This window comes from Amphibalanus amphitrite, unplaced genomic scaffold, assembly GCF_019059575.1.
Source record: "Amphibalanus amphitrite isolate SeventyFive unplaced genomic scaffold, NRLGWU_Aamphi_draft 000003F_arrow, whole genome shotgun sequence".
In the NCBI taxonomy this organism is placed as follows: domain Eukaryota; kingdom Metazoa; phylum Arthropoda; class Thecostraca; order Balanomorpha; family Balanidae; genus Amphibalanus; species Amphibalanus amphitrite.
Window position 1 is genome coordinate 708808 of NW_024881500.1, and position 10399 is coordinate 719206.

Consider the following 10399-nt stretch of genomic DNA (forward strand, 5'->3'; position numbering starts at 1 on the left):
CTAGTACTTTCCTTACGAATGGAAAGATCGCCGCGAACCCCGCTCGAGGACAGAGCGGGGTCAGTGGCTGAGTGCGCATCTCGGCGACTTCCAGATGCCCACCCATAAATCTAACAGTGACTGCAATAAATCCATGCAATTTTCCAGTCCATTATCAGGCTTCAATACCAAGCTAGAAATTGCACTTTCATAGTCTTAGAAACATATGAAACGATACGACGCGTTACATAACGTCACTTTTGTATTTTTAATCAGTGGTCACCAATCTGGATAAATTCCATGCAATGGCAGGAAACACACGGTACACAATTGATCACAGCATGTTGGCGACGCTTTATCGCAAAAGTACACTAATCACATGCATTGCACCACACGCATCCAAGACAGCCGGCTGCCATCATGCACACCGAATATTCAATCCCTACAAAAAGCCACTATCAGCTATCGGCCTGCGAGCGTTTCTTTTTCTTCTTCCGCTTAGCGGGCTTCTTATTCGACGACTCGTCGAGTACCGCTACAGTCTCTGGTTCCGAGCGTGCGTCTCGGGCGGCCGCGGCGGCTTGCTCGGCCTCCTTTCGCTGGCGGGCGGCGGCCGCGGCGGCTGATATGGTGGCTAGGATGGGCGCTCGCTCTAGTCCCTGCACCTCCCCATCCACTGTGAGCCGCAGACCGGAGAACGGAGTGGACCCGTCGCTGGAGCCACCGCGACCCTTCCGTCTCGACACTCCCGCCTGCTCTGCCGCCGCCGCGTCCCGCCCCGCTCGGCCTCCCCGCCCCGCGTCACCCAGCAGGCTCGCCAGCCGCACCGCGTCGACCGTCGAACTCGGCGCCTCTTTCACCGCCTTTTCCCCGTCCTCGTCATCAAACAGCTGTCTCACGGAGATGGGTTTCACCTGAGGCTGCCGTACACCCTCGCCAAACAGCAGCTCCCACCAGCGCCCCTCCTCCAGCAGACGGCCGGCGCGGCTCGCCTCGCCGCCCAGTCGACACACCTCCTCTCGAGACACGTTCTTGGTGACGTTCAGCTCGAGGTCCAGCGGGTTCTGCACGTGCAGCGGCGCGTCGCCCGGGTGGCCGAACGTGCCGCCCCACACCACCGACAGGGCGTGCGCGTTCAGATCCAGGCTGGCGTAGAGGTCGAAAAACCCCGCCAGAAGATCGGAGAGGGACTCGGTGTTGGCCGTGACGGGGACGAGACTCGGGTCGCGCAGGAACGTGTACGAAACGCCGTCCACGAGCGCCGTGTCACCCGGCCCTGCGAAACGGAGAGGGCGGTTGGTAACCAGACCATGATACCATGGGTACTGAAAGTCACGGAAATGTCGAAATAATCACATCAGAAGATAGCTGAAGGCCAAGACCAGATACAGCTGAAAAAGCATGAAAAAACTTCGTTGATATAAGCTTACACGTCTTAAAATATTACCTCCATTAAACAATCTCTGAGCCTGGCAGCCCCACTTACTTTTACTGCCTAAGGTATTATGTCTACCCTTTAAAAAGACGTCAAGTGTCACTCACTTGCGAGTTGTGTAAGCTCGTTGACGGAAGGCAGCAGCGGCACCGGCCGAGTCTGTAGGAAGTAAATGACTAGCAGGGTGAGCCCGAAGTTCGAGATGAACCGCCCGGAACCCGATACACACGTGGTCAGGTGAACCTGAAATCAAACAGAAGCCAGTATAAAATCATCAATATCAGCTGAAGAGTCAGCGGTGCACACAACATACTAGGGCATAGCGATGAACGCATTGGCCATTGCGCTGCCATATGAGCCTCGATTGATTTAGAAATGACGCTTCAACTAACATTATTTTTTATTTTTTATTTTTTATGCTACGCAGTTTAAACGCATTCATTATTTCTCGTAAATACGGTAGCTTCACATATTTTCATGCAATATCAATTGTTTCATTCCTACAATCATTTTTATTCCTTTTCTAGCGTGCACTCAAACAGTCCACGATCGCACCTTTTCCGCCCAGTGCCTCACGGCGCGCACCAGCGGCGCCACTCGCGTGTCCAGCTGGCTCCAGATGAACAGCAGCTCCGTCATGTGGATGCCGTTCCTGCCGGAGAAGAGGGCAGAACAAGCTGCAGATTTGTGCCCCAGCTGGCCAAAAGATTCGACGCTCCAAGAGAATCCAGAGTACCACACTTTTTTCATTTAAAATGACAGTTTAAACTTAGATCACTGGAAGAAACATTACATCGACGAACAGTCCTTTCATACATTAAGTTACCGGCTTGAATTATAAGCAATCTAAATTTGGCATTGTTCATCAAACTGTTGGCTTTGGAAGTTTATCGTAAGGCCATGCGACGAATTACGCAATGAGTGTTCCTTACCTCATCATGGAGAGGTCGCAGTCCACACCCGTCAGGGACTGCGTGTACTTGACGATGGGCACGCGGGCCTTCAGAATCCTCCTCACCTAATGACGGCACATCAGTGGGTTAGTTAGGGTCAATAGATGTGCCACACTCGTGGTCATAATTCCACGGTATCCGCATTATGGTTAACAGTCAACGCAATAAAATATGCTACAATAAATGTACTTTTGTCCAACAGCGCCAGCTGCTAACCGATCGAAATATATCGGTTAACCTTTTGTCTCTAACCGACGAAAATAATAAATCCAATGAATAATTGAGAGCAAATGTATCGCAATCAAACGCATCAATCTATGCGGTATTATTATAACTGATACCGGAACTGCCGTCAACTCGGTGCACAACCCACACCACAAGTAACCAACTACCGCGCCTCTGACGGCGCTCCTCCCCTCGCGGCGGCGTCCCGACTGACCTGCGAGCAGCCGGGCATCAGCGACACCAGAAGGTCGGCCAGGAAGTTCAGGTAGCGCTGTACCTGTGTGCGACTGTCCTTTTTCGCCGCCAGGGTCTGGAACGCCAGACGCTGCGACGGCTGCCGAGCAGGACAGACACGAGGCAAATGTGTGAGTTGGGACCTACTTTCAATCGCCTAGCATTTGGAACAAGTAACTTGAAATATTAACAATGAAACGTTCATCTAGGTCAGTAATGATGTTTAATTCCATAGATACTCAAATGCCCTCTAGTTTCACCCTAGCTATTAACAAATAAGGGATGATAATCAGAGACGAATGGCAGCAAAATGGCGACATTGTCGCCGACGATTGAGTCTTGTCATATTTCTGGTGGTCATAGCCTACCTAAGATGAAAACACCAAGAAGGAAACGCACCAAAAGCCGTAAAAATCAAGGAAAATTGACGTAATTACCCGGAATTGCCACAAAGAAAACGCAGACCGCCAGAGCCACCAATCATACGGACAAGCTTACATTATCGCACATAGATGGCGTTGAATGTAAGCGCCTGGAGGTTATGCTGTACCGCAAGGCCCTGATAGCGCGAAGGAACGACGAATGGCCGAAACTGTTATCCTGAGATAAGGGATAGGGTGAGTCGTATACACTATTTATTAATTCGGTTATGCAATAGGCTAGTTATACTGCATTAAGAAGAAAGGTATATCATGCGCAGACGATACATTTTTTTTTCTGCGTCGAACTCGAAACCCTGAAAGACATCCATATTACCGGTCACTACTGTGCCATTATCTGTTGATTTTGCTAACTCGCCGCCTATTCGCAGTGCGACATCTAAACAGATACCGAGCTGTTTAAAGAATCGGAATGTGCTCAGATAATATTGAAGACTCGTAAATTCTCCCATGCGTTCCATCAGACCATGTCAAGGATCCCCACATAACGTTCTCCGTGCGCTCACCTGCGCGGCGGCCTCGGGCGCCAGCTCCAGGATCAGGTCCACGTCACAGTCGTGCCGGCCGAAGCCGTTGGCCGAGGAGCCGAACGGTCTGACCCGGGCCGCGGGAAACAGGCCGGCCAGCGCGCGCTCCAGCAGCTCGCAGGTAAAGTAGCGCAGCCGGGCGCCCAGCTCGGTCAGACGTGTCAGCTCGTGGTGACGCAGCAGCTGATCATCCAGCTGAGGGTAGTCCCGAGTCGTAAGAGGAGTAATAGCCAGACTGACGCAGAAAAGTCCGGCTGTGGCAACTAATTGCTAGGATAAATTTTAGGTGAAACGAGTTAATCAACTTAAAGGTAACTGAACACGATGCAAAAGGATGCCACATTGCAAAAAAAAAAAACGAACCGACGATATATTTCCGATGTTCCTGAGCGCCTCCATAGATACGTTACCGGTGCCCACCGTGAAACACGCCCCAACAGACCATTCATCGTTACTGACCGACCGTGGCATACCGTCAAACAGAACGTTCACTGGGACTTACACACGACCAAACAGATTGCTCACGGGTATTTAAACAAGATCAAACAGATAATGTACCGGTACTTACAAACAGTCAGAAAATTCACCGATACTGACCGTGGAACATGCGGAAATCTCGTCGCACAGGGCCGCTGGCGTCAGCAGTTTCCCAGACACAGGCGGCGGCAGGGCGCGTTTGGGGGCGGTCTGCGGCGGTCCGCCGGAGCGCAGCCAGAGTAGCGGAGAGCTGACCGGCACCACCTCTGCCTGGTACGGGTGGCACGCGCACTGCAGCACCGCCTCCACCTCCGCCGGCGATGACATCTCCACAAACAGAAACTCCTGTGAATGGGAAAACATTGAGGTCACATATACATGTCTTACAACATTTTCCTCCCTTCACACATATAAATTTACAATTTTGGGAGCATTAGTGCTGACTTACCATTTAGCTCTGGAATCAGCAAGGAAAGTAGATAAGAGAGTTTTACTTAATGTAATGTAAGACAGCTAAGAATAACATTTGTCAAATACACATTCCAGCACACAGTTCTGCTAGGGATTAGTCACAAATGGGCCTATATTATCAATGGTATGCAAATAGCATGTGTCTCAGCACAGAATGCTGTGAGCCAAAGCCAATGGTTATAAGGAGGTGTGATTGCACTGCAAATGTCTTGAATATCAAAATGTTCTCTATGTTTTAGGTATACAGGTATAATTCAAACATCACATCACTATCTAAGAAGGCATGTTATATGTTTAAATCACCTTTTTATCTGCTGTGTAGTGAAAAAGACTATTGATGGTCCCATACTGTTCCAAATATGATCCCAGCTGATCAGATGACTTTGCTGATGAGACTTGCACCAGCAAAGACTGTTTTGCCTGTGACTGCCTCAGCTGCTGAACTTCAAGGAAAGTTTGAGTTGACAGTCTTTCAGGTCTAGTTGACGAAAATGACCTCAACCACCCTGAAACATAACCATAAGGCAAAAAGTCAGAACAACAAAATATTGGGTCAATTGGGCACATTAGGGCAAGGCATCAGAATGGCATGCAACATTAGGACTAAGGAGGCACATTGACATCAATATCGTGTCAGGCCAGTCCGGTTTTACAAGTGGTAACTTGAACTTTAACTCCATTACAAACTTTCTTGGTTGCTGCTATGCCATGCTTACCAAAATGCACAATTTTAGTGTGCGAAAGGAATGTCCTCAATGATGTTTGAAAGGCCATTATAATTGCTGTTTCATATTTCACAAAACTAAAATAATATCTCTACATTTCCTTTCAAGCAATTGTCTTGCCCGGGTGCTCCTGCTGATCAGGCATTAGAGGACCTTGTAAACTGACAACACAAGCACTGGGCGAAACCACAATATTACACCTAAATTAATTTTTCATCATCTTTTTGCCACTAATAATCAAGATTTTATCCAGTCCTTTATCATCATTGAAAACATCGGGTCCGAAAAATCTACGTTGGGCGCGTTGGGGGCATTGGAAAAATCATCGCGCCGACATTTGTAGCAGATGCGTTGTTTTGTAGGACAGTTCTCAATATTTTTAATATAATCATTTGATTTAATCATATTTATCATGTTCCGTTAATTTATTTAATTATTTTCTGTCTTTTTAACCTCATTAAATTATTTTGTTCTATAATTTTGGGGCTAATAGTTTCATAAGACAAAAAATGATTGTAATATTTTCCAGCTTATCAATATATCCGCTAGGTTTAATGGAAACGTTTGTGCACAGGCGAGAGCTACCCGCAGCTTGCGCTCAACGTGTTTGTTTACATTTCATTTTCGTTGCGAAACTTGGCCACGTGTGTGTGTTGTGCAGATGTGAATATTGTTGAATATTGTCATTTATTTTGGAAGGGTGTGTGGTTAGTGTCTGTTGCTGGGTTTTGTTTACGTAAATATTATAAAATGCATGCTTGATTCATTGATATAAAAGCTTTATTCTTTGTCTTTGGTCTTGTCATTTTTCCAGGCTAAAGCGACAGCTAAAGCTAAAATAGTGTTTTTATGTTTCATGTTGGGGGTTCCTGCAGTTCTTAGGGTGGGATAAAAGCTTTTGTCTCCATTTGTATAATTGATTGATTCGCGTTTGCTTATTCATATGCATGTTTCTCTTATTAGCCGCAGAATACCTACCTACATGGCAATGGATGGTTCGGAAGAATTGGATGGCTCGGAGCTGGGAACAAAAGCATTGTAAGTATGAATCTATTCATAATTAAATTTGGTAATGCCGGACAGGGTAATGCTTGTAAGCTTGCGTGTTGTGTTGTTGTGGGTTAGGGCGATTAAGCTTGCGTGACATCTGAGCTTACCAATACTGTAAAGTTTGAGATATGTTTATAGATTGAAACAGAAGCTTCTTATAAGCTTCTCTTTTTTCAGAAGGTTTTCCTGTTACCTACTTTTTTGCATATCTGTTCGGCTACTTTTGCATAATTTTTGCTACACAATGCCCATGTTGAACTTTATATGTCACTCATGATCAAGATATTATATGATTTATGGTAGGTAATTGAGGCTTTAGACATTTTCACATATTGGTATTGCACTCATTGAATTGTCAATGTGTTTATCCAAAGCTGCCTCATTTCTTATCCTTTTCATGTAAGCTCCCTTCTGATTTTTTTTTTTCAGCTGGGATGCAGCATACAGCAGGGAGGTGGAAAACTTCAAATCACACAAGGATGTGGGAGAGGTTTGGTTTGGAGAGGACAGCATGGACAGGGTCATCAGGTAAATGAGTACCCAGCTACCCAATGGTAATGTCCTCCCTGTGTCAATCTTTCTTAAAAAATCATGCTGTGGACTGGAGACTAGGAAAGCAAGTGTAACTGTATTGTTTGTGTTCACCACAAAAAAAGAATGGGAATGGCCAATGATACTCCAAGTGATTGCTGCTACCCATTGGCAGCCTAGCATGTTTTGAAAATATTCAAATGATAGGGCAAGACATCAGTGAAGTACCTAGAAGAGTTTTGAACTGGACCCATCCTGAATGTGAATCATTGACCTGTGACCTTCCCTATGCTTCCAGATATGTTGAGAGATGTGATGAAATAACTGAGTCATCATCCATTTTGGATGTTGGATGTGGAAATGGACTCTTCCTTATTGAGCTGGTAGGTTGAACAATGAACAAAATATGTGACCTACCTAGACACTTTAAATATTGCACAAAGTTATTGCTCAAACAGGCAATCACAATGTGGAATGAAATCTACCCAAATCAATAAGTGACCCCATTAGAAAGAAAAAATGCATTTTTCATACAGTTCCTGCCATTTTTGTTTTGTATCATGTCCTACCTGGACTACCAAAGCGCAGTTGGGGGAGCGTTGTGACTCCCGATGGTGAGAGCCCGGGTTCGAGTCACTCCGGCGCGCCAGATACGAGACCCCTGACAGTAATGATCTGAGGTTGGTGGGAGCAACTGCAGCCAGTTTAAGTCAGTTGAGTGGGATAGACCATGTCTAGTTTTGATGGGCACGTTAACTTTGGCGTCCAAATACTGACGAATACCCGGAGCTGTCCGTGCGGACGGTGAAAATTAGCGCCTTCGCAACAAACCCTGCTTAGCGAGGGCTCTGGCTCGGTCAAGTCAATTCTCCATTCAAATATTCATGCTGGATTTATTCACGATTCTCTCTTCTCTCGTCTATCTTCTGACCATTGTCGCGCCTGTTCGTGTCCACAGGCGTGTGCAGGCTACACAGACGTGACCGGGGTCGACTATGCTGCAGACGCCGTGAAATTAGCGCGCATGGTGGCAGAGGACAAGAAGGTGGCGGTCACTTTCGAGGTGAGGGACAGTGGAGGGTCGGAGATATCGGGAATTGCCTTACACCATCACCTTCACATTGTGGTGTTTTGTCATGCAAATTGTCTGAGCTACTATTTGCAGGTGGAATGGAATGTTTCTACATTTCTCGTCTTTCTATCGTAGCAATCGTGAAAGTTACAGCGATTTTTTATGCAAGGTCCAGCTGCACCAATTTGATTGTTTGGTTGCCCGTGCCATGTGCATGCTTAAATCTGAACACCTATGTTGTTATGGTTTCCAGACGGCAGATTTTATGTCGGTATCGACATCGGAGTCTGCCGGGACGGAGCTGCCGGCCTGCCTGAGGCGCCAGTATGACGTCGTCCACGACAAGGGCACATATGACGCCGTCAGTCTCAGCCCGGACAATCCCAAGGAGGAGCGCCTCAGGTATTGACCACGGGGCACGAGGGCCGTTATTTTTTGGTGTTGACATGGGAATAAATATAATAGAAGGTCGTCTAGAACTAATAGTTAAAGGAAGGGTGCCACCTTCCGAAATTTTTGTTCTATGAATCTATTTTACTTATTTGAATTTTTAGACGTGGTTAGCGCGTCCACAATATACAAAAAACCGAAACATTGCATTTAATACATTGGCCAAAAAAAAGATCGTTGTTTATATCACCACTACAACTCAAGGTCGTTTGATGTGGCAGCTAGGACGGCTGGCATATCCTGTTGTCATGGCAACATATCATTCTGCCATTTGCATTGATGGCGCAACTGAGACAAAAAGATGAACAAATAAAAAGGAAGAAGATAACATGATTTGAACTAAAGGTTTCATCAAAAGAACATCAGAAAGAACATCAGAAAAGAACATCAAATAAGTCGAGTAAAGGTTTTTCCTTTACAATGCTTAAGAGATCTATGGAACCCTTCACCCTTCATGCAACTTACTAGAAAAACTTCCCAATTAAAATTTTAAAACTTAAGTGTATACCATAAAGAAAAAATATAGCCTTTCAAAATGATAAAACATGCTTCAAAAGTATAACTTTTATACATACCTTTGCTGATTTCATGTTTTATAAAATACCCTTAACACGACGAGGAAATAGTGCTGAAGATTTTTGCCTGCCCGAATGCTGGCAGCAAAACTCGCAAATGATAACTTCACGTGCGGATTCAATGCTGACCGTCTCGAGCATAGGTAAGTGAAGCCGGTTTTTAGGTTCATGTGAGGCTAATCTTGTAAAAACTGCGTTGTGTCCAAAAGGTGGCACCCTTCCTTTAATACCGTTCGGCGTTCAACGTGTAACTTTGCGGTGCTGATCGTTTAGAGAGCGCAGAGCGCAAACTAAAGAGTCGTCTTTGTGTTCTTACACGAAATTCGGATGTGTTTTGACCACCGCTGCGTTCTTGATAGTTTGTGCGATGCACGATTTATGGTTGCAATCGTCTGCTCTTTACTATCAATGCCGTATTTGTCTTCGGACGCCCCCTTCTACCTGCCTCCGCCGTCTGTGGCCGATACGACCCAATTACTGATATGACCTACCCAGTCCATTGGCACCTCTCACCTCTCCAGGTACATTGAGAGCGTGCGGCGTCTTGTGCGTCCCGGCGGTCTGCTGCTTATCACCTCCTGCAACTGGACTGCCTCAGAGCTGACGGCACACCTGTGCCCCACCTTCCTGCACGTGAAGACTCTGCCAACGCCCAGCTTCTCGTTCGGAGGATGCTCCGGTAGTGTGGTGTCCAGTCTGGTCTTCCGCCGACCCGACTGAGTGACCCGCGCCGCCGGGGCCTCGTGCTCCAGAGTCACTGACCAAAGGAGGGATTAAGCTGCCGCTGCTGGGGTTATTACCGATCTGTTGGTGCAACCATAACATAAGATCTATATTATGTTGTCTATGGTTGATGAAAAGGGTATGCTGATGTCCTTTTTTAATATGATAAAATGTGATGCAACATATGCTGGTCGCAACGTTGTTGTAACTTGTATGTTTTTATATTGCTTCACACGTCATGCCGAAAAAAAATATCCGAAATTGACGGAGTTACTTTGCCATTTGTAGGATAAATAATACAAATATCCAAATGCCGTTCATATATGTATCTGTAGTAATGTACTGCGCTGTTTTCCTGCATTGACGACTTATTACGATCGGAACAGATCTCAGTTGTAATACTATAATTAGACAACCTACATGCACATGAGTGCAATAAATTAGATGTCTTCGGCTGTGCCTTTCTTAAGATCTATGCATGTCTTACGTGTTGCTACAAACAGCGACCCTACTTGGCTAACAAGCGGAAAAA

At 46.1% G+C, this 10399-nt stretch overlaps 2 protein-coding genes across 3 annotated transcripts; one reads left to right on the forward strand and one right to left on the reverse strand.

Annotated features, from left to right (window-relative positions):
* Positions 1–223: 223 nt before the first annotated feature.
* LOC122394148 (poly(A) RNA polymerase, mitochondrial-like) lies at positions 224–5798 on the reverse strand. The gene is made up of 9 exons (XM_043390845.1): positions 5458–5798; positions 5045–5247; positions 4391–4615; positions 3773–3988; positions 2807–2926; positions 2347–2432; positions 1970–2066; positions 1522–1657; positions 224–1255 (listed from the first exon to the last, which is right to left on the reverse strand). The coding sequence occupies exons 1-9, from the start codon at positions 5513–5515 to the stop codon at positions 438–440; spliced, it is 1959 nt and encodes a 652-aa protein (XP_043246780.1). The 5' UTR covers positions 5516–5798; the 3' UTR covers positions 224–437.
* A 280-nt stretch (positions 5799–6078) lies between these two features.
* On the forward strand, positions 6079–10320 carry LOC122394606 (EEF1A lysine methyltransferase 2-like). 2 transcript variants are annotated; one of them, XM_043391629.1, is made up of 7 exons: positions 6079–6112; positions 6430–6504; positions 6946–7044; positions 7346–7430; positions 8006–8110; positions 8373–8521; positions 9666–10320. In XM_043391629.1, exons 2-7 carry the CDS (start codon positions 6449–6451, stop codon positions 9862–9864), a joined length of 693 nt encoding a protein of 230 aa, XP_043247564.1. In that variant the 5' UTR covers positions 6079–6112; positions 6430–6448; the 3' UTR covers positions 9865–10320. The 2 variants fall into 2 exon arrangements, with proteins under 2 accessions (XP_043247564.1, XP_043247642.1); XM_043391707.1 differs by having other exon boundaries at positions 6108–6116.
* The last annotated feature ends 79 nt before the right edge of the window (positions 10321–10399 follow it).